Raw genomic sequence first — 22,616 nt, 5'->3', positions numbered from 1 at the left:
ACAAATGTAGTATTACATAATAGCCATTCAAATCAATGGCAGACTACAAAATACATGGACGGTCCGCCACAGCAGGAGCCACTGCCTGTTAGGTCAGGTCCCGAGTAAGCACATGGCATATGGGCAGCGGTCCCTTTTAATGGGGCAGATTTATTAATATGTAAATTATAATGTGGTGTAAGAGGGTTTTGACAAATGTTGTAGTTGACGTGTACTATAATTCTCAAAAGCTTATGCCATTATATAAGATGAGTAACTATGCCAAGGAATCTTCTCAATTTTCTCATTTAAAAGTGGAGTTACAGAGAAGAGCATGGCCTGCCAGACACATCATGTCTAACAAGTAGAATGAATGAGTGGATGAATGGCAGGTCACACCTGATTGGACTCTTGTGACAGTTTGTTGTGTGACATTGTAAAAATATGGCCTGAATATGGATCAATTTAATGGCAGTTTTAGGGTCAGTTCACACAGAGTCTGTTGGCGCTGAATTTGACGCACAAACCACGTCGGAAACAGGGCCAAAAAATGTCTGAAATCGCCCCGCATTGATTCCAATTGGAGGCAGAGGTGGGGGGATTTTTCGGGCGGCTTTTGGCCGCATGTGGGAAAAAAATAGAGGCATGTCCTTTCTTGCCGCAGTTTCCGCCTCTGACCACCCGTAGTCCTTGCATTAGCTTCAATGGCTGCGGGCGAAAAACGCTGTAAAGATAATGTGGAAAAATACATGCAGGCAGTTCAAAATCTGCCTTAAAAGTTTTATTTCTTCCTCCAAAAAACTGTGTAAACAGGGCCTTACATAGATCAGAAACCTGTACAGTAGACAGTATTTTAACTCTGCCCCATTAAAAGGATACCAGAGGGCAATGATAAGTGGAAAGAAGGAAAGTATTAACTATGTTGATAATTCATGAGTCAATACAAATCTACAAATATATTAGATATATTCATATCAATTTAAAGCAGCGGACCCCAACCTTTTTTTATCGAAGGATCAGTTTCATGCAAGACAATTTTTCCACGGACCGGCGGGGGAGGCGGAGTATTTTGGGGTCTGGGGTCAGTTCACATGTTGCGTAAATACTGCAGATTTTTCAAAACGGAATTCGTTGTGGAAAATCCGCAGCATAATACAGTAGCAGCAAAGTGGATGAGCGGAAAAAAATTCTCAGAAATTGACATGCAGTGCAGAGTTTTATTCCGTAGCATGTCAATTGTATTTGCGTAAATTCTGCTTATTTGTTGCGGGTTTTCCCCATTGAATTCAATGGGAGGTAAAACCCACAACAAATAGCAATTGTTGCATTTATTGCAGTGGATCCGCAGCAATTCTGCTGCAAAACACGCAAGTCAGAAAAAGAAGAAAAACTTATACTTACTAAGGCCTCGTGCACACTTCCAACACCGTTTTCACGACCGTTTTTGACGTATCCGTGTGCCCGTTTAAGCGGCCGTGTGCACTCCTGTGTTTCCGTTTCCGAGCGCCGAGCATGGTACTGTCCAGGGTGCTGAAAGAGGTAATGGGCTGCACTGATCGGCGGTAACTCGGAAAATACAATTTTAATTAAATAAAAAACTAAAAAAAATAAGTTCATACTTACTTTCCTCCTGTCCGGCCTCCAGGGATGACATTTCATCCCATGTCACCGCTGCAGCCAATCACAGGCTGTAGTGGCGGTCACGCACGTCAGGATGATGTCAGAAGGCCGGCCTCCAGGGATGACGCTTCATCCCACGTGACCGCCTCTGCAGCCAATCACAGGCTACAGCGGCCTCTGCAGCCAATCCCAGGCTGCCATGTCATACAGGAAGGTTGGACTGGAGGAAGAAGGGGGACTCGTCACCAAGACAATGACCGGGTACGTATGAACTGCTTTTTATTTTATTTTTAATCAGCAGCCTCTTTTCTCTATCAGTGATTGATAGAGACAAGTGGCTGCCGATTAGTGTAATATATCTGTAATGTATTTCTGCCCGCTCGGCCATTTCTAGGCAATGGCTCCGTCACACACGGACGGCACACGATTGCCTTCCGTGTATCTTCAGTTTTTTTGACGGCCCCATTGACTTGCATGGGACTCACGGTCACAGAATCTCGGACGAAAGTAGGACATGCTCTACTTTGGATCAGAACGGAGCAACGGGACCGTCAAAAATCTGAAGTGCATGGCCCCATTGAAATGAATGGGTCAGGGTGCTAGACATCAGAAAAACGGCTAGCATCCTGAAGAAAAAGACTGAAGTGGGCATGAGGCTTAAGAATTCTGTTTCTTCCTCCAGGCCGGCCTCCTGGGATGACGATTCATCCCGTGTGACTGCTACAGCCAATCACAGGCTGTAGCGGCGGTCACATGGGATGAAACATCATCCCAGGAGGCTGGCCTGGATGACATCAGAGGGCCGGCCTCCTGGGATGACGCTTCATCCCATGTGACCGCCGCTGCAGCCAATCACAGGCTGCAGCGGTCTCCTTGGATAAAACGTCATCCCAGAAGGCCGGCCTGCTAGCAGGCCGACTGAATGCTCAGCAGTTTTCCGCAGCGGACATTCCGGGCGATAAACTGCACCACAATTTGGAATTCCCTGCGGCCACTGAGGCGAATACCAGATACCGCGGCCCGCTACCAAATGATCCACAGCCCGGTATTGGTCTGTTGCCCGGTGGTTGGGGATCTCTGGTTTAAATAATCCTTAAAACTTCCATGTGAGTTCCATTGAAAGTGTACATACCACAACACAACCTGCAGATTAACCTGTTAGTCACCGGCCCATAGTCTTTTTACGTCGGTCACTAACGGGCCTTATTCCGATGCCATAGACTTTTTATGTCACGGCATCGGAATAAGTAAACAGAGCAGGGAGCTGTCAAATCTCTCCTGCTCTCAGCTGAGGGCTGGGAGCGTCCCTGCTCTGCCGGGTGAGATCGATATTAGTATCGATCTCACCCGTTTTACCCCTCAGATGCAGTGCTCAATAGCGAGCACCGCATCTGAGTGGTTTTGGAGAGAGGGAGGGAGCTCCCTCTCATCCCACCGACACCCGGCGATATGATCAGGTCAGCCTGTAATGAATGCCTGCTAGATCATGCCGCAGGCATGACCTAGCAGATGCCTGTCCGTTTTAAACGGACAGGCAATAATACACTGCAATACAAAAGTATTGCAGTGTATTATAAATGCGATCGGAGGATCGCATCGTGAAATCCCCTAGTGGGACTAGTAAAAAAGTTTAAAAAAAAGTTTAATAAATGTAATTAAAAAAATTTTTGAAAAAAAATGAAAAACCCACTTTTTCCCCTTACAAACTGCTTTACTATTAAAAAAACAAAATAAAGTTAAAAGGTTACACATATTTGCTATTGCCGCATCCGTAACGACCCCAACTATAAAGCTATTACAGTACTTAACCCCCACGGTGAACGCCGTAAAAAAACGAAGGAAAAAATGCTGTTTTATGTGAATCCTGACTTTAAAAAAATGTGATTAAAAAGTGATCAAAAAGTCTCATCTACTCCAAAATGGTACCAATAAAAACTACAAGTCTTCCCGCAAAAAAAAACCCTCATACAATTGCATCGGCGAAAAAATAAAAACATTACGGCTCTTCAAATATGGAGGCACAAAAACAAATAATTTTGAAAAAAAAGCGTTTTTACTGTGTAAAAGTAGTAAAACATACAAAATCTATACAAATTTGGTATCGTTGCAATCATAACAACCCGCTGAATAAACTTATTGTGTTATTTATACCACACGGTAAACGGCGTAGATTAAGGCTATGTTCACACGGAGTATTTTGCCGAGTTTTTTAACGCGGAAACCGCGTCACAAAACTCGTCAAAAACGGCCCGAAAATGCCTCCCATTGATTTCAATGGGAGGCGTCGGCGTCTTTTTCCCGCGAGCAGTAAAACTGCCTCGCGGGAAAAGAAGCGACATGCCCTATCTTTGGGCGTTTCCGCCTCTGACCTCCCATTGACTACAATGGGAGGCAGAGAAAGCGTATTTCACTGTGTTTTTATGCCCGCGGCGCTCAATGGCCGCAGGCGAAAAACGCTGCGAATAACTCAGCGAAAATCGGCGTGCAGGGAGAGGAAAATCTGCCTCAAACTTCCAAACGGAATTTTGAGGCAGATATTCCTCCTGCAAAATACTCAGTGTGAACATAGCCTTAGGACGCAAAAAAGAGTGGCAAAATGTCTGATTTTTTTCTATCCCCCCCACAAAAAAAGTTAATAAAAGTTAATCAATAAATAATATGTACCTCAAAATGGTGCTATTAAAAAATACAACTTGTCCCGTAAAAAACAAGACCTTATACAGCTATGTAGACGCAAAAATAAAAAAGTTATGGCTCTTGGAATGCGACGATGGAAAAACGTTAAAAATAGCCTGGTCATTAAGGTCTAAAATAGGCTGGTCATTAAGGGGTTACTTTCATGTTTGTACATACCACAACATACTTGAAAAACTATTTTTCTTTCTGTCAGTAAGCAGACTGAAGTCATACAGAGCAAATCAGAGTCGATATGGCATTAACCCCTTTAGGACACAGCCTGTTTTGGCCTTCAGGACACAGCCTATTTTTTCAAATCTGACATGTGTCACTTTATGTGGTAATAACTCCGGAATGCTTTTACCTATCCAAGCGATTCTGAGATTGTTTTCTCGTGACATATTGTACTTTATGTTAGTGAAAAAATTTGGTCGATAAATTCAATATTTATTTGTGAAAAACTTCAAATTTTAGCAAAAATTTGCAAAAATTTGCATTTTTCTAAACTTAAATGTATTTGCTTGTGAAACAGATAGTAATACCACACAAAATAGTTACTAGTTACCATTTCCTATATGTCTACTTTATGTTTGCATCATTTTTTTTCACGTACTTTTATTTTTCGAGGACGTTACGAGGCTTAGAACTTTAGCAGCAATTTCTCATATTTTCAATAAAATTTCAAAAGGCTATTTTTTCAGGGACCAGTTCAGTTCTGAAGTTGCTTTGAGGGCCTTATATATTAGAAAGTCCCCATAAATCACCCCATTTTGAAAACTGTACCCCTCAAGGTATTCAAAACCACATTCAGAAAATATTTTAACCCTTTAGGCGTTTCACAGGAATTAAGGCAAAGTAGAGGTGAAATTTACAAATTTCATTTTTTTTGCCGAAATTCATTTGTAATAAAAAAAAATCTGTAACACAGAAGGTTTTACCAGAGAAACGCAACTCAATATTTATTGCCCAGATTCTGCCGATTTTAGAAATATCCAACATGTGGCCCTAGTATGGTAATGGACTGAAACACAGGCTTCAGAAGCAAAGGAGCACCTAGTGGATTTCGGGGCCTCCTTTTTTTAGGAATATATTTTAGGCACCATGTCAGGTTTGAGGAGGTCTTGTGGTACCTAAACAGCCGAAACCCCCCCAAAGTGACCCCATTTTGGAAACTACACCCCTCAAGGCATTTTTCTAGGGGTATAGTTAGCATTTTGACCCCACAGTTTTTTTGCAGACTTTAGTGGAATTAGTCTGTGAAGATGAAAATCACCTATTTTTCTGTGGAAACATAGAATTTTTTCATTTTTACAAGGAATAAAGGAGAAAAAGCCACCCAACATTTGTAAAGCAATTTCTCCCGATTACGGCAATACCCCATATGTGGTCGTAAACTGATGTTTGGACCCACAGCAGGGCTCAGAAGGGAGGGAGCGCCTTTTGGATTTTTTGAAGCAGATTTTGCTGGATTGGTTTTCAGTGCCATGTCGGGTTTGCAACGCCCCGGAGGGACCAAAACAGTGGAAACCCCCCAAAAGTCACCCTATTTTGGAATCTACACCCCTCAAGGAATTTTTCTAGGGGTATAGTGAGCATTTTGGCCCCTCAGGATCTTTTTTAGAGCTAGGGTGACCAAAAAACAGCGATTTTGGCGCTTTAAATTCTTTATTTATTACAGCGTTCACCGTGCGCAATAAATTACGTTTTAATTTATTCTGCCGGTCGGTACGATTACGCCGATACCATATGTGTATAGTTTTTTTTAAGTTTTGCAGCGTTTGCACAATAAAATGAAGTTTCTATAAAATAATTTATTTTCTGGGACACGCTATTCTGAGCCGTAACTTTTTTATTTTTTCGTCAAAAAAGCTGTGGGAGGTCTTGTTTTTTGCGGGACGGGTTGTAGTTTTCATTGGTACCATTTTGGGGTAAATGCAACTTTTTGATCACTTTTTATTCTATATCTTGGGAGGGGTGGTGACCAAAAAATAGCGATGCTGACCGTTTTCAGTTTATTTTGTTTGCGGCGTTCACCGTGCGGAAAAATTAACATTATAGTTTCATAGATTGGGTCGTTACGAACGCGGCGATACCAAATATGTGTACTTTTTTTTAACGTTTTCATTTTTTCCCTATAATAAATGACTTATTATAGGAAAACAAAACCTTTTATTTTTACACTTTTATAAAACATTTTTATTAACTTTTTTTTACTTTTTACACTTTATATTTTTGTTTATTAACTTTTTTTTTTACTTTTTACACTTTCTTTTTTTGACCTGCAGCTCTGATCGCTGCTAGAATACATTATACTACCTAGGTAGTGTAATGTATTCCAACTGTCAGTGTGACGTCACAGTCACTCTGACAGTTGGTCTACGAGGATCAGCAGAGGCTGATCCTCATAGGCTGACATACATGGCAGACCTGGGGGCCGTTGTCTGGCCCCCAGGTGCCATCACAAGCATCAGAAGCCCCCACGATTGCATGGGGGCTGCTGATGCGCTACAAACCCGCTACATGCGGAGATCGCAATCGAGCCCCGCATGTAACGGGTTAATTGCCGAAATCAGCGGCGATGAGCCGCTGATCGGCAACACTAGAGAGTGTCAGCTGTCGGGGACAGCTGATCTCCAAGTTCCCGATGCACACTGTCGCCGACAGTGTGCATCGGGAACGGCACAGTGACTTTCTGTCACTCTGACAGGAAGCCTATCAGGACCAGCCGAAGGTTGGTCCTGATGGGCTTCTGTCCATGGCAGACCCGGAAGCCATTGTTTGGCTTCCGTTTGCCATACTAACTATCGGCAGACCCCGCGATTTCGGACGGGGGTCTGCCGATATGTTAGAAACCCCTAAAATTCGGCGATTGCACCCGATCGCCGAATTTAAGGGGTTAATGCGCCGAAATCAGCGGCAAAGGACCGCTGGCCGGCAAGAGGGGAGTGTCAGCTGTCGGCGACAGCTGACCTCCTGGTTCCCGGTGCACACTGTCGCCGACAGTGTGCACCGGGATTAACTCAGTAACTGTACGTCCTCGTGCGGGAAGTAACTTCCTGCAACGACGTACAGTTACGTCCTGGTGCGGATAGGGGTTAAAGAGGCTCTGTCACCAGATTTTGCAACCCCTATCTGCTATTGCAGCAGATAGGCGCTGCAATGTAGATTACAGTAACGTTTTTATTTTTAAAAAACGAGAATTTTTCGCCAAGTTATGACCATTTTTGTAGTTATGCAAATGAGGCTTGCAAAAGTCCAAGTGGGTGTGTTTAAAAGTAAAAGTCCAAGTGGGCGTGTATTATGTGTGTACATCGGGGCCTTTTTAATACTTTTACTAGCTGGGCGTTCTGACGAGAAGTATCATCCACTTCTCTTCAGAACGCCCAGCTTCTGGCAGTGCAGACACAGCCGTGTTCTCCAGAGATCACGCTGTGACGTCACTCACAGGTCCTGCATCGTGTCAGACGAGCGAGGACGCCGGCACCAGAGGCTTCAGTTGATTCTGCAGCAGCATCGGCGTTAGCAGGTAAGTCGATGTAGCTACTTACCTGCAAACGCTGATGCTGCTGCAGAATCAACTGTAGCCTCTGGTGCCGGTGTCCTCGCTCGTCTGACACGATGCAGGACCTGTGAGTGACGACACAGCGTGATCTCTCGAGAACACGCTGTGTGTCTGCACTGCCAGAAGCTGGGCGTTCTGAAGAGAAGTGGATGATACTTCTCATCAGAATGCCCAGCTAGTAAAAGTATTAAAAACGCCCCGATGTACACACATAATACACGCCCAGTTGGACTTTTACTTTTAAACACACCCACTTGGACTTTTGCAAGCCTCATTTGCATAAATACAAAAATGGTCATAACTTGGCCAAAAATGCTCGTTTTTTAAAAATAAAAACTTTACTGTAATCTACATTGCAGCGCCTATCTGCTGCAATAGCAGATAGGGGTTGCAAAATCTGGTGACAGAGCCTCTTTAAGTTAGCAGAGAAGAGAAGTCTGCTACTGCGCAGGAACATCTGCACATGTGTAGTAGAAGCCTAGGACCATCCTGGTTACTATGGGAACCACTCAACTGCAGGGCACTGCCTGACTCAGCAGTTTCAACATATACATTTCCAGTGACAGAAAGTGACATCAATGTTGCGCTACAAAACGACATGGAAATTGCTATTACAGGATTTAACAACAATTTTTATGTTGAGCTGCAAGACAGTTTTGTAGCGAGGGAGCGATTAAAAAAAATATTAAACACTGCGATTTGCTTGCAGGTAGTAAATTGCTGGCGCTCTTATTCATCCCTATATAGCGATTGTTGTGCAATATAAGAGACCGCCAGGCTCGCACGACAAAATGTCTAGATCAATCCCCAGCCTTACTTACAAGAGATGACATAGTATAGACTCTAATAAGGCCCATAAGAGAATGCTTGGGCATTTGGACGTCTGTGGATTACACCTGCTGATTGTGGTCCTTAAAAGGGGTTTGTACAAGATTAGGAAAACATGGCGGCTTTCTTACATCAGACCACTCTTATCTGTGGGCAGTGTCTGGTATTGCGGTTTACACCCATTTACTTGTATAGGGCACAGCTGCAATGGTAGACTCAGCCCAATGAAAATAGTGGTGTTTATTTAGGTAAGAAAGAAGTCATGTATTTCTAATCTCATAGAATCATTTAGAGGGACATGAAAAGCACAAGACAAAGGTATTATAGCAAATAAGCAAGCAAAGGCAATCAGGACGCCGCTGTTAATAGGGCATCATTCTGAATTTAGTACTGGGAATATAAATCCTTATGGAATGTCAGCCGTGCGCTGAACCATGTGCGTATATACTTTTAGCATGCTAGCAACAAAAACATCCGGCAAACACATGCATAAACCCTAAGGGTATGTTCACACGGACTATTTACGGACGTAATTCAGGCGTTTTACGCCTGGAATTACTGCCGAAAATACTGCTTGAAAGCGTTGGCAAACATCTGCCCATTCATTTGAAGGGGTTTTATGATGTACTGTGCAGACGGTCATTTTTTTTTACGCGCGGCTGACAAAAGACGGCGCGTAAAAAAGATGCCCGTGTCAAAGAAGTGCCTGTCACTTCTTGGGACATAATTGGAGCCGTTTTCCATTGACACCGTAGAAAAACAGCTCCAATTACGTCCGTAATGGACGCTGCGAAAAACGCCTGCACATGCCATTACGTCTGAAATTCAGGAGCTGTTTTCGCCTGAAAACAGCTCCGTAATTTCAGCCGTAATGGACGTGCACGTGTGAACATACCCTTAGGGAATGTGCACACGTAGCGTTTTCAGGCGTATTTCGGTGCGTTTACGCCTCGAAAAACGCCTGAAAAAACGGAAGCAGAACGCCTACAAACATCTGCCCATTGATTTCAATGGGAAATACGGTGTTCTGTTCCCACGGGGCGTTTTTTTACACTTCATTTCTGGAAAACGGCACATAAAAAGACGCCCGCGAAAAAGAAGTGCATGTCACTTCTTGAGACGTTTTTGGAGCCGTTTTTGGAGCCGTTTTTCATTGACTCTATAGAAAAACAGCTCCAAAAACGGACGTAAAACATGCAGCGAGTTGCTTAAAAAACGTCTGAAAATCAGGAGCTGTTTTCCCTTGAACATTTTTGCACAAAAGTGACGTTTTAGAGATTTAAACGAATAACAATTGTACAGGAAGAAAATAAATTAATAAATATGTCTGTTTACAGAAAATCTGATTTAGAAAGAATCCTTGACCAGTTCCTACATTTAAAATAATGCATTGGGCTGTTTTTACTCAGAAAATATTCATGAAATATGCTGTCAAGAATCATAATATAAACATTTGAATGGACAAATAAGAACGATTTGGACTCTGTAGTAGATTTTTCTTGTTGAGCGTCTGTATGCAACAAGAACACTTTCACCTTCACTTACAAAATTAATTGAGAAGTGATGAAGTGTCTTTGGGGCATCCAAATGTTTACAAATGCACCGTGATAAAGATAAAAACAGCTGTGAAATCAAAATGCGCCCAATGAATATTGATAGATTTCTTACAATACCAAGAAAATAAAATATATGCTTACTCATTCCTGAGACTAAGGCTACATTTAGACATGGCAAAATTGTTGTGGATGTTCGATGTGGATCAATTTTAAATTATTTTGCCTATTATGTTGGCGCTGATTTTCACAATGCAAAGGGTAAGGGCAAAGCCACACATGGCGGAATTGCTCTTGAATACCGCTGCGGACACTCCGCAGCGTTAATCCGCAGCGGAGCCGTTTCTCCATTGACTTCCACTTCTATTTAGTAGGGTTCGTTTAGACGAAGCGGAAAATTCCGCTGCGGAGCATAGGCTGCGGTGCGGAATTTGGTGTCCGCAGCATGCAATGGATGTTGCGGAGTTGTGGCGGACTGGTTGCGGACTCATGGCGGAATTTCTCCATTGACTTCAATGGAGATTCTAATTTCCGCAATGAAGTCCGCAGCTGTCATGCACATGTTATGTGTGCTGCGGATGCGTCTTGCTTTTTTGACATGACATTTCTTCATTCTGGCTGGACCTATGTATTTCTAGGTCTACAGCCAGACTGATGAAGTCAATGGGGCTCCCGAAATTACGGGTGACTACGTGTGTGCACCCATAATTACGGGTGACTACGTGTGTGCACCCGTAATTACGGGAGCGTTGCTAGGAGACGTCAGTAAATAGTCACTGTCCAGGGTGCTGAAAGAGTTAAGCGATGGGCAGTAACTGTTTCTGCACCCTGGACAGTGACTACCGATCCCAATATACAGCAACCTGTAAAAAAAATAGAAGTTCATACTTACCGAGAACTCCCTGCTTCTGTCTCCAGTCCGGCTTCCCAGGATGATGTTTCAGTCTAAGTGACGGCTGCAGCCAATCACAGGCTGCAGCGGTCACATGGACTGCCGCGTCATCCAGGGAGGTCGGGCTGGATGCCGAAAGAGGGACGCGTCACCAAGACAACGGCCGGTAAGTATGAAATTCTTTTACTTTCACTAGGGAAAGTGCTGTCCCTTCTCTCTATCCTGCACTGATAGAGAGAAGGGAAGCACTTTTACCGCAGTCCGCAGCAGCTAGTCCGCATCAATTTACTGCACATTTTGGGCAGATTCTGTGCGGCATTGATGCGGACAGTTGCGGAGGAAATCCGCCACGTGTGGGCATGCCCTAAAAGCCACTGAAAAATCTGCTGCAAAATCTGCATGTGACTTATGTGTATTTTTTAGGGCATTTGCGGCAAAATCTGTGGTGGAAAGTTGTCAGCCACATCTGAACTGTCCCTAACAATACATTCTGGTATACTTTTACAAGACTTATTGTTTTATTGGTCTTCTCTTCTGTAGTCCATATTTTACGCTGTGTTTTGTTATGTTTTATCATTATGTCCTTTACTTCTGGGGCATAAAAGGAAGAAAAAGGGATGGAATCCTTTAGAGCTACAATTTTCCCCTCCACTCAGCCTTTTGCCTCTGGTTTCCATCAGGACCATGCATCCACTAAATAGCAGAGATGTTACATTCAAATGCGACCACTACTCATTTAATCAATGGGAGTCCTAGAGGTCAGACCCTCACCGACCAGTAGGGCACAACTTAGCAAAATGTCCTAATGTCTATTGGTGGGAAAAATCTTTTAATTAAATATTTGGAACTGTATATATTGAAGATCAGCTTTTGAATTTAACAAAATTAATTTGTTTGAATTGTAAATTAGCTTTGTCACTATGTAATGTCTGATATAGTCTTTTTATATTCCCTCTAAATTGTAAAGTGCTGCGGAATATGTTGGCACTATATAAATAAGGATTATTATTACTACTGCTACAGCACATACACGTGAAGAATTCACTTTTATTTATAAACTAAAAGCAATTTGCATAACTCCCTAGAGGGTGAGAAGGTCTAAAACCTGACTAATGGGGCGTGGCCTGGACATGGCGCTGGTGAGACGTGTGGTGTGAGAGCTCCGGCGTCCCGACTGACTTCCAGCCCGATTAATAGCGTCTGACAGCACTTTACATCGCACTAATGCGAAGGGGAACACGCGGTAAAGCTACCACACCGGCAAGAAGAGATCAAGGGAGAACGAGAAGCGGCATTCCTCACTACTTTACAGACCCTGGGTCGCCTGCTTCCTCGCCTCAGCAAACCAACATGGCGGGTCGGGGTGCGGCCGCATCTGCAGCGCCTTCAGGAGCGAGGTCGTCCTCGGAGCTGACACGGGACTTTCCAGCTCTTCTGGTCCGGGGTGAGTCTTCCATGGTCCCATCACAGGGCACTGAGCGGGGTCCCGATATGCAGGCACTCACATCACAGATGGCGACCATTCCCACTAAAACAGACATGGAGGGATATATCTCCCGCCTTGAAGCGGTGTGTAAAACAGAGATACGTTCTCTGAAAGAGGACATTCACCATATTAATACTGCTGTGGCGGCCATTGAAGTAACCACGCAGACACTCCAACAGCAACAGGTTTCCCAACAAAGTTTATTAGATCAGCATTCTGCCCACATTCAATTATTATTTGATATGGCTGATGACGCTGAAAACCGCAATAGAAGGAATAACATCAGAGTTAGAGGTATCCCTGAAGCTACAGGACCCCAAGATCTCATTCCTACACTGATTGGGATTTTTAACACGCTATTGGAAAAACCGGTTGACTCCCGGTTGGAAATAGATAGAGCGCATCGTACCCTGGGTCCGAAAAGCACAGATCTGGCGAGACCACGTGATGTAGTGTGCAGGATACATTTCTTCCAAATTAAAGAGTCCATTATGCGTCAAGCGCGTAACAAAGGTGTTTTGGACTTTGACGGTGCTCCGGTGCAATTGCTGGCAGATCTTTCCCGCTCTACGCTGGCTAAACGGAGAGCATTGAGGCCGCTACTAATGGTACTTCGGGAGAAAGATATTCCGTATTCGTGGGGATACCCGTTTCAATTGCAAGTTCGACGAGGTTCGGCTACCTACTCGGTGTACTCCCCAGATGACATCCCCGAGTTCACAGCAGCTCTGCACTTGCCTGCTATTGTTATTTCTGATTGGCCGCTCTTCCCGCCATTACCACAGCGCCCCCCACGGCGTAACTCCAGGGTGGAAAATTATTCAGCTCCGGCCCGCCGTAGACGACTTCAGGCGCCGATGGTCCCAGAATCAAATCGGTTGGAATCATGATGCGACATTAGCTTCTCCCATAGCCTCGCAGGACTTCCTTGAATGTGATGCTGTTTTTTGAGGCTAGGGGTAATGTGCGGATGTGGTCCTGTCCTAAACATGGGATTTATTATGTTGCTGCTTTCCTACTTTTCCCCAGATTTTGAGTTACAAAAATGTTACTTGTCATGTTACAGCATGGTTTTACAGGCCCGGAGAGGGAGCAGGAAGGTATAGCTGGGGCGCGAGCATAACTTGCTCTTATTGGTAGCCAGGCCCTAAGATGAAACAGTAGGTGGGAGAAGCCCGGGTTGTAATGGTTCATAGCCTCGAATTTCTTAATCCCTCGAAGTTCTTAATCCCTCTGATGCTTTCTGGGGAATGTCTATTTATAGCTGTCCCCTCCACCTTTCTAGCGGGGCCTGATATATTATATTATAGTATACATTATATTGCTTTATGCTATGGTTCCTTCCCTTGAACGTGATGATGTCATGCATTTGTGTGGTTCTTTTACAGGTGCCCTTTAAGGGCTAAACATATCGTTATCCCGCCGCAGTTTCTCTGTTTTCTCTTAATATGGCGGTTGTTTATATCAATGATATCGGGTTAACGGAAGTTGGTTGGGATCATCCTTCTTCCATAGTTCAGTCAACTCCGTACGTAGGTGTGTTCTGCTACGCAGTGAACACTTTACATATACCTCTTTCCCCTCAACTTAGTGGTTTTGGGGCTGGAACACCGTCTGTGGTGTTTTCCATAGTGTCTTAATTGTTTTCTGTCTCTCTTTGTTAATTGTTTCTCCTTTTCTCCCTCTCCGTCCCACTCCCTTCCCCACTTGTCGCCGTCCTCATTCCTGATGGAGTCTCTCAATTGCTGCTCGTTGAATGTGCGTGGATTTAACACGCCGCAGAAACGCTCTCAGATTTTGTATAATATGCACAAGCAGCGTGTCCAGATTTTGTTTCTACAGGAGATGCATTTTAGGAGTGAACATGTGCCTACTTTGACTCATAGGTACTATACACAGTGGTTCCATAGTACCAACCCGGAAGCTAAGTCAAGAGGAGTGAGTATTGCGATACATAGATCTCTGCCGGTGTCTATTGTAGAAACCCGATCTGATGCTCATGGGCGCTTTTTGTTTGTGAAACTTCAGGTCTGTGGGAAAATGTTCACAGTGGCTAATCTGTACCTCCCTAATCATGATCAGGTGCGCACTTGCAGGAGCTACTTGACAGAACTTGCCAACTTCACAGAGGGCCTCTTGATCACTGCAGGTGACTTTAACTTTGTCTTAGACCGAGTTATGGACTCGTCTTCGGGCAGGTCCTCGGTAGCAGCAACACAACTATCTGCTCTTAAGGCTAAACTTTTTGCAATGCAGCTGGTGGATGTTTGGAGGATACTTAACCCTCAAACAAGGGATTATACCTTCTATTCTGCTGTCCATGACATGTACAGCAGGATAGACATGTTCTTTGTGAGTCATCACCTATTGTCCTGGGCTCCGGCGTCTCGGATTGGTTCGATGATCTGGACAGATCATGCGCCAGTTTTCCTCTCACTACGGTTCCCTGGGGGGGAGGCGAGGGAATGGCATTGGAAGCTAAATCCTCTTCTTTTGAAGGATTCGGTGTGTCGAGCGGTGGTTACCCGTTCGATCTCAGAGTTCTTAGATCATCACAACCTAGATCCCTCCCCCCTACCGATACAGTGGGAAGCGCTGAAAAGTGTCGTGAGAGGTATCTTTATCCAACAGGGCTCCAGGCTTAAAAAAGAGAGAGCTTTTAAAATGAAGAAGTTACTGTCTTGTATTCAGTCCCTAGAGTCTGCACATAAACAGTCGAGACAGCCTCAAACGTTAGCGGAATTATCAGAGGCCAGGAATTCCTTGAGAGAGTTGCTGGATCAGGCTCAGGCCTCTTTCAGAGATCGTGCTAGGGGTTTCTTTTACCAACACTCTAATAAGTGTGGCAGAGCACTAGCCAGAGCACTCAAGCCACGGGTCCCCACCTCTTATATTCCAACGATTAAGTCATGCTCGGGTGACATTAAACATAAGCCAGAAGAGATAGTGCAAACCTTTCGGGAGTATTACCACTCCTTGTATAATCTCAGGGGACCTTTACAAGATATGTCCTCTGCTGCTCTGCAAAAGAAAATTGACCAATATGTGGCTAAAACAGCACTGCCAGAGCTGGAAAGGGCTGAGACCGAGGAGTTGAGCGCGGATTTTTCTGATGAAGAAATCCAGGGCGTTATCAAGTCCGCTCCGTCGGGTAAAAGTCCGGGCCCGGATGGTTTCCCGACGTCCTTCTACAAGGCTTTTCTTCCGCAGCTCCTTCCCTTTATGACTAAGGTATTCAATTCGGTCACGTCGTCAATGCCCTTCACGCCGCAAACGTTGGAAGCTACAATTACGGTTATTCCTAAACCAGGGAAAGAGCATTCTATCTGTGCCAATTACCGCCCGATTTCGCTAATAAATGTTGATGTTAAGCATTATTCCAAGGCAATTGCAAATAGATTGGCACCTCTGCTCCCGGGAATCATCCATACTGATCAAGCGGGGTTTGTCCTCCGGAGAGAAGCGAGGGACAATACCAATAAAACTCTTCTCCTGATGTCCCACGCGAAGAAAAAGTCCATACCCACTTGTCTGATCTCAGTTGATGCAGAGAAAGCTTTCTACCGAGTCCACTGGGTCTTCTTGAGATCGGCCTTACAACAAATGGGAATTGGCCCGGTAATGATAGAAAGGATCTTTGCTCTATATCAGAAACCCACGGCTAGAGTCAGGGCCAATGGCATTTACTCCGCAGCTCTACAGATTGCTAACGGAACCAGACAGGGGTGCCCGCTATCCCCATTACTATATGTGATCACAATGGAACATCTGGCAGTGGCGATCCGTACATCTCCAGATATTTCTGGGATTAGGGTAGGTGGTGAATACCATAAGCTGGCGTTATATGCAGACGACCTCTTATTGTTCATTACTAATCCTGTTATTTCCTTCCCGGTGCTTATTCGAGAATTTGAAGAGTTCGGAAGGGTTAGTAATTTCAAGGTCAATTACACAAAGACGGAAGCGCTAAATGTATCGCTTCCACAGGAGTTGGTTGATCTTCTAAGATCATCCTTCTCTTTCAAATGGCAAGCGACATCCATCAAATACCTGGGGGTTCAGATTTCTGGCACTTTAACGGATCTGTACTCCCTTAATTATCCTCACCTAATGCAACGTACGCTGAAAGATCTCCAATCCTATGACAGAGCACAATTGTCATGGTTTGGACGTATTAATGCCATCAAAATGGATATCCTCCCTAGGTTCTTGTATCTATTTCAGGCAATCCCTGTTATGGTTCCTAGGGCGTATTTTAAGACATTGGAGGCAGCGTTTCGTAAGTTCGTCTGGGGCACTCTGAGGCCTCGCATTAGTATGAGCTCATTGTCTCGCCCTAAGCTGAAAGGGGGAGCGGGACTCCCAGATTTGGGGTTGTACCACCAAGCTGTAGTGCTTTCTAGAGTGATAGATTGGTTTCATAATGACACCAATAAACAATGGGTGGGGATTGAGAGGTCCTTGGTGGCGCTCTCTCTGAGATCGCTGCCGTGGATTCTGCCGGATCATCGACCACCCCTCTCGACCCTTCCTATGCTTACCCATCATTTTCTCACTCTCTGGGACAGATTGATCGTTCGAAAGGGGCTTTCCCATAGACCAGGACTTCTTAGCCCTCTGTTCGATAACTCTGAGTTTCCACCAGCTGTTCACAAAGCTACCTTTTTGAGTTGGACCGCTTCAGAAGATACTAGGCTATGTCAGGTGATGTCGGATGGGGTTCGCCTCCCTCCGCTACATATGTTGAGAGAGACCTGCCCGGAGAGGACTCTTTCATGGTTGGAATATGCACAATTGTCTACCTTTTTACACTCGGCCCTGCCGGATGGTATCTGCATCTCAGTGACCACGTCCTTTGAATCATTGTTGCTCTTACAAGAGCCACCTACTCGTGTGATCTCCAAGATGTATGCCATCCTATTGGAGACTTCTGTCAATCAGCCCCCTGCATATGTTAGCGCATGGGAAGAGGACCTAGGTTTCTCCATATCTCTGCTTGATTGGGACAGGGTTTTCCTCCTGACCCATAAAATGCCAATGGCTTGCCACGCTCAGAATTTTTAAAAAAAAATACTGACCAGATGGTACCGTTGCCCACAGATTCTACATAAAATGTACCCAGAAGTATCAGATGTCTGTTGGCGGTGTAGCAACGAGACTGGTACGATGTTGCACATTTGGTGGTCCTGCCCATTGTTGCAGACTTTTTGGAAAGCGGTGTTCGACATCTATGCATTGATGGAGTGTGCTCCTATCATACCCACTCCTCAGATGGCTCTGTTATCCTTGATTCCGGGTCCTCTGTCAGGCATAAAAAAGGGCCTACTCAGACATTTCCTGACAGCAGCACGGACAGTAATTCCTAGACACTGGAAGACTTCTGCGGTGCCTACGATTGGTGAATGGGTTGTGGAAATGGACCTACTGTGTAGAATGGAGTCTCTTCTTGCAGAAGACAGAGGCAGCTATGACGCGGTGCTTTATCTATAGAACGCATGGTCATCCTTCAAATCTGGTCCTCATTTCGCAGACTGGTTGAGCTAGAGTATTCCATATGGTGGTCTATAGAGCTAGGTCCTGATTGGGCTTCATCAGAAATGGAGGCGGTACAATATTCCTCTTGTGGTAATGTCTCTGCTCCCAGCACTCATTAAGATTCCTCATTTTCTTTCCCTTGCTCTTCTTTTGTCCGTCTTCTCTTCCCTTTCTTTTTGTCTTCTTTTGGTTTGTCTTAATCTTTCCTCTTCTTACCTGTTCGGGGGGGGGGGGTGGGTCACTTTTCATAATATCTGTCAAGTCAGGGAATATGTGCCTTGCAAATATAGAAAGGCATTCTCTACCTCGTGTGCCATGTGCACGACTGTATATTTTTCTAATTGCAGGTGACAACTGCCCCGGAGTAACAAGGATATTGATGTACATAGCTGTTTGCTTCTATCTATATGATAGGATTTGTTTTGATTTGATATGTTCTGTTCTGATCGATTACGAAAGTATTCATGCACTTTATTCTTGTTCTCGTGTGTTTGTAAACGTTACAATAAAAATCTAAATTATGATAAAACCTGACTAATAAAGGATTGAGATATTTGGGGGGAATTTATTAAGACTGGCATTTCATATGCCAGTCTTAATCTAAAACAAGCTAAAACACGTTTTTTCATCTCTTGCCGTCTGTGCGCCGCAAAAGACAAGCTATAAGCTGACATTGATTTGCAATATAATCTACACCAGTTAATTTGTCAGGCAGGGCCGTGGGTGGAACTGCCCCTTCTGCAAAGGTCCACCTGCTTTTTAGAAAAGTGGAGTGAGCGGTGCTAACAGTGCAAAAGTCCAAATTTTTGGAGCAAATTCAGACTTTTGTGCCATTTGCTAATTTTTTATGCCAGAATACTGCCAATGACCTAATAAAAAATTCCCCTATTGTATTAATTTAATAAAAAGGCATATACCATAAATATTTGATGTATTCCAAATATACATAGCGAATGATTTAGTGCAGCCAGCCGTAGTCAGATCCATGTATGCACTTTTTAAATCTTATTTCTACATTATATAATCCAAGCTTCTTGTAAGAGTGTTACCAACAGATCTCAACTAATCTTACAGGGGTTGTACCAGAATCAACAATTATCACCGATCCACTGGATCCTTGTAGGGACACGCACCAATCGTGAAAAAGGTCATCCCGAGCTCCCAAGTTACTCCTTACCGCTCGATTCAGGTACAACCCCTTCAATTGTGTATTTGGGATAGGTATTGTGAAAGGCTTAATAATAGAAATGTAAAAGGAATGAATATAATAGTTGTTTTTTTTTTGTTATAGCAACAACATCTTAGTCTTTAGAAATATAGTCCAAATCAGACATCAACAAACAGTAATATCTAAACACTTCTAATTATCCAATTTTGTAAGTTTTGTACTATATAAAAAGGCATTCAAATTGAGCTTATTACCTGTCATGTTTTTTTTTTTTTTTTTACCAATTTGTACTAGAAGAAAGTGAAAGTGAAAGTGACAGCACAGCTTCCGTTTCAGTCACCATTGATCTCAATGGTGACGGAAACATCGCTAATGGTTTCCGTTCGTCACCATTCCGGCTGGTTTTCGGACGGAATCAATAGCGCAGTCGACTGCGCTAATGGTGACGGAAACGGAAGCTGTGCTGTCACTTTCACTTTCCGTTGCGGGGTTCACCCGACGGAAACCTCAGACGGAACCCCGGAACGGAAGCGAACGGTGATGTGAACAGGCCCTAACACAAAAGTTTTGTATTTTTTTAAGCTGGTTCACAAAAAGAAATAATTCCAAATTCTACTGGACCAACTGCCTATTTAGAGAGCGGCAGCAGCTCCAGGAGCGACATCATAAGGGACACACTAGGCGGATATGCTGAGTAAAACTCCACAGCTTATCCGCCCCGGTAGCCGCAGGGAATTCTACCAGCAAAACCTCACCAAATAGTGGCGCAGGTTTCGTGAGGCATGTCCGCTGCGGGAATCCTGCAGGGAAAAAAACGTTTAGACTTGCCCTGGCCGTAGTCCTGGTGACGCATCTCTCTCTTCTGAACGTAGCCACGCCTCCTGGGATGACGCTGTAGACCATGTGACTGCTGCAGCAGTCACATGGGATGAAACGTCATGATGGGAGGCCGGGCTGCGCTAAGAATAGAGGATCGCGTCACCTAAACTACGGCCGGGGTAAGTCTAAACTTTTTTATAAATTTAAAAAAGTGCCTTTTTTTTTTTCTCATGTGTGATTTTTGCGGCAGAACCGCAGCATTTCTGCAACAGAGGAGCAGCGATCCCACAGAATACATTGACACGCTGCGGCTTAAAAAGCCAAAAGCCACACTGCAGGTCAATTTTTTTTGCAGAATGTGGATGACATTTGTTCAAATCTCATCCACTCTGCTGCGACTAATACGCTGCGGATTTTCCACAATAAAATGTGTTGCATAAAATCCGCAGTGTTCATTCCTAGTGTGTTCCTACCCTAAGACCGGATTTACACGAGCGTGTGCTTTTTGCGCACGCAAAAACGTGGCATTTTGCGCATGCAAAAGGTCCATAACAGCTCCGTGTGTTAGCAGCGTATGATGCGTGGCTGCGTGATTTTCGCGCAGCCACCATCATTATGACACTTGTTTGTATGTTTGTAGCACGTGGTGCTTTTCTGTTTTCATTCATAGTTTATACTGCTGCGGAAGTGCTGGGCGTGATTTTCACGCACACATTGACTTCAATGGGTGCGTGATGCTCGAACAATGCACAAATATCGGACATGTCGTGAGTTTTACGCAGCGGACACACGGACACACGCACACACGCTGCGTGAAAATCACTGACAGCCTGCACGGCCCCATAGAGTAACATAAGTCTGTGTGAGGCGCGTGAAAATCACGCACGTTGCACGGACGTATTACACGTTCGTCTGAATAAGCCCTAACAATAAGGCCCAATTCACAGAGTTTTTGGGCCTTGATATTGACTCGGACACTGCGTCAGAATCAGCACCAAAAAACTTCCAAAACCGCCTCCCATTGATTTGATCTGAAATCAATGGGAGCCAGTCGCGGAAAAAAGAAAAAGCAGCACGTCCTTTCTTGCTGTGGTTCTGCCTCTGACCTCCCATCGAAATCAATGGGAGGTAGAAAATGCATTTTTCTCTGCGATTTTTGTCTGCTTTCCTCAATCGCCGCGGGCAAAAAACGCGGCAAGATAGTGTGGGCAGGTCAAAATCTGCCTCAAAATTCGGTGCGCGGTTCCAGGCGGTCGCAGGGTGCGCATGCGCGGGAGTTTGCGGGTGCGCGCGTTCGGTCGCACGGCCTTGCTACCCAGGGCCCGCAGCTCAGGACATTCTTTTGGTGAAAAAAACGGGCCCCATTGCAGGGGCCTGTTTTTTTTCTACCAAAGGCAAGTCGCGGCAGTTTGCCGGGCCCCCCTTTCAATTAGGTTTGGCCGGGCCTCTCACATCAGTACCCCTAATACCCCCCCTGATGGCGGCCCTGGGTACCATGATATAGTGCTGGACGGAGTACCGTTAACAGGCGGTGCCACGGTAGGGGGGCCCAGAAAATTTAGCTGTAGGGGGCCCTGAAATTCCTGATGGCGGCCCTGGCTATATATTCAGTCTGAGAGCAAGTATGATGAAAACTTGGATTTATATAAAGAAAAGAAAAACAACATACTCAATAAACGTATTCATGCTATGAACATTTTTGGTAATATACCTCTAAATATATCAATGTGACTTCTTCATAGAAAGATAACAGGGCTACTTTATTGTATGTAAATATTTGTTAAAGACTATAAAATACACATTGATGATATAAAGGCAAAGCAATTCACATCTGTATTTTGCTCTATCTTTCAGCTACTGCACCTTCTCCCTATTGACTCGCAACTTTATTTTGACACAATTGGAAATGAAGTTGCAATGAACAAGAGCATAGACAGGTAGAGAATTGGATTGAGTGATAACTATTTCCATTGAGGCGAGCATCACAAGTTAGGATTGCAGCAGATTAATAGCAGCCTCACAGTCAAAACAAATGAACAAAAAAATCTCATTTACAAACCTATTAGATCTGCTATGTAAACTTTCCACCGCTGATCTGATTGTGCCTCTTCCTCCAGTGCTCCTGCAAGACAAAAGACAATACATTATTTATCAAATTCTGTTACTGTCTGTAAGCTTTGCTCTAACAATCCAATGATCCCTTACAGAGAGCTTTCCTCTTGCTTGTTTTAGAACTGGTAAGAATACCCATTACTAGACAGAGGAGACAGGTTCTTGAGGCACTGCTTTGAAATAAAATGTAACCAAGAGACATGACATCAGGTCCCCATCAAGCACAGACTAAGCATGGTGCAGTACTTGATTTGTCACCTAATATTGTAATAAAGGTCTTGATATTACACTTATGGCATGACATAAAAGAACTTGAATATTATGTAGTGAATAATTAAAAGTTCCGATTTTATACAAAGGTAATGTGTACTATATTTAACTTTAGT

The 22,616-nt window shown here is 44.2% G+C and overlaps 1 protein-coding gene across 1 annotated transcript in view; it reads right to left on the bottom strand.

Annotated features, from left to right (window-relative positions):
- ST8SIA2 (ST8 alpha-N-acetyl-neuraminide alpha-2,8-sialyltransferase 2) overlaps positions 1-22,616 on the bottom strand; it is a 254,661-nt gene that overhangs the window by 89,713 nt on the left and 142,332 nt on the right. Inside the window, exon 2 of the mRNA XM_075858218.1 lies at positions 22,178-22,240. Within this exon, the coding sequence (XP_075714333.1) occupies positions 22,178-22,240 (63 nt within the window). The remainder of the gene's footprint in view (positions 1-22,177; positions 22,241-22,616) is intronic.

This window comes from Rhinoderma darwinii, chromosome 3, assembly GCF_050947455.1.
Source record: "Rhinoderma darwinii isolate aRhiDar2 chromosome 3, aRhiDar2.hap1, whole genome shotgun sequence".
NCBI classification, from domain to species: domain Eukaryota; kingdom Metazoa; phylum Chordata; class Amphibia; order Anura; family Rhinodermatidae; genus Rhinoderma; species Rhinoderma darwinii.
Note: the sequence above shows the minus strand (reverse complement) of the source record. Positions and strands in the feature narration are given on the sequence as shown.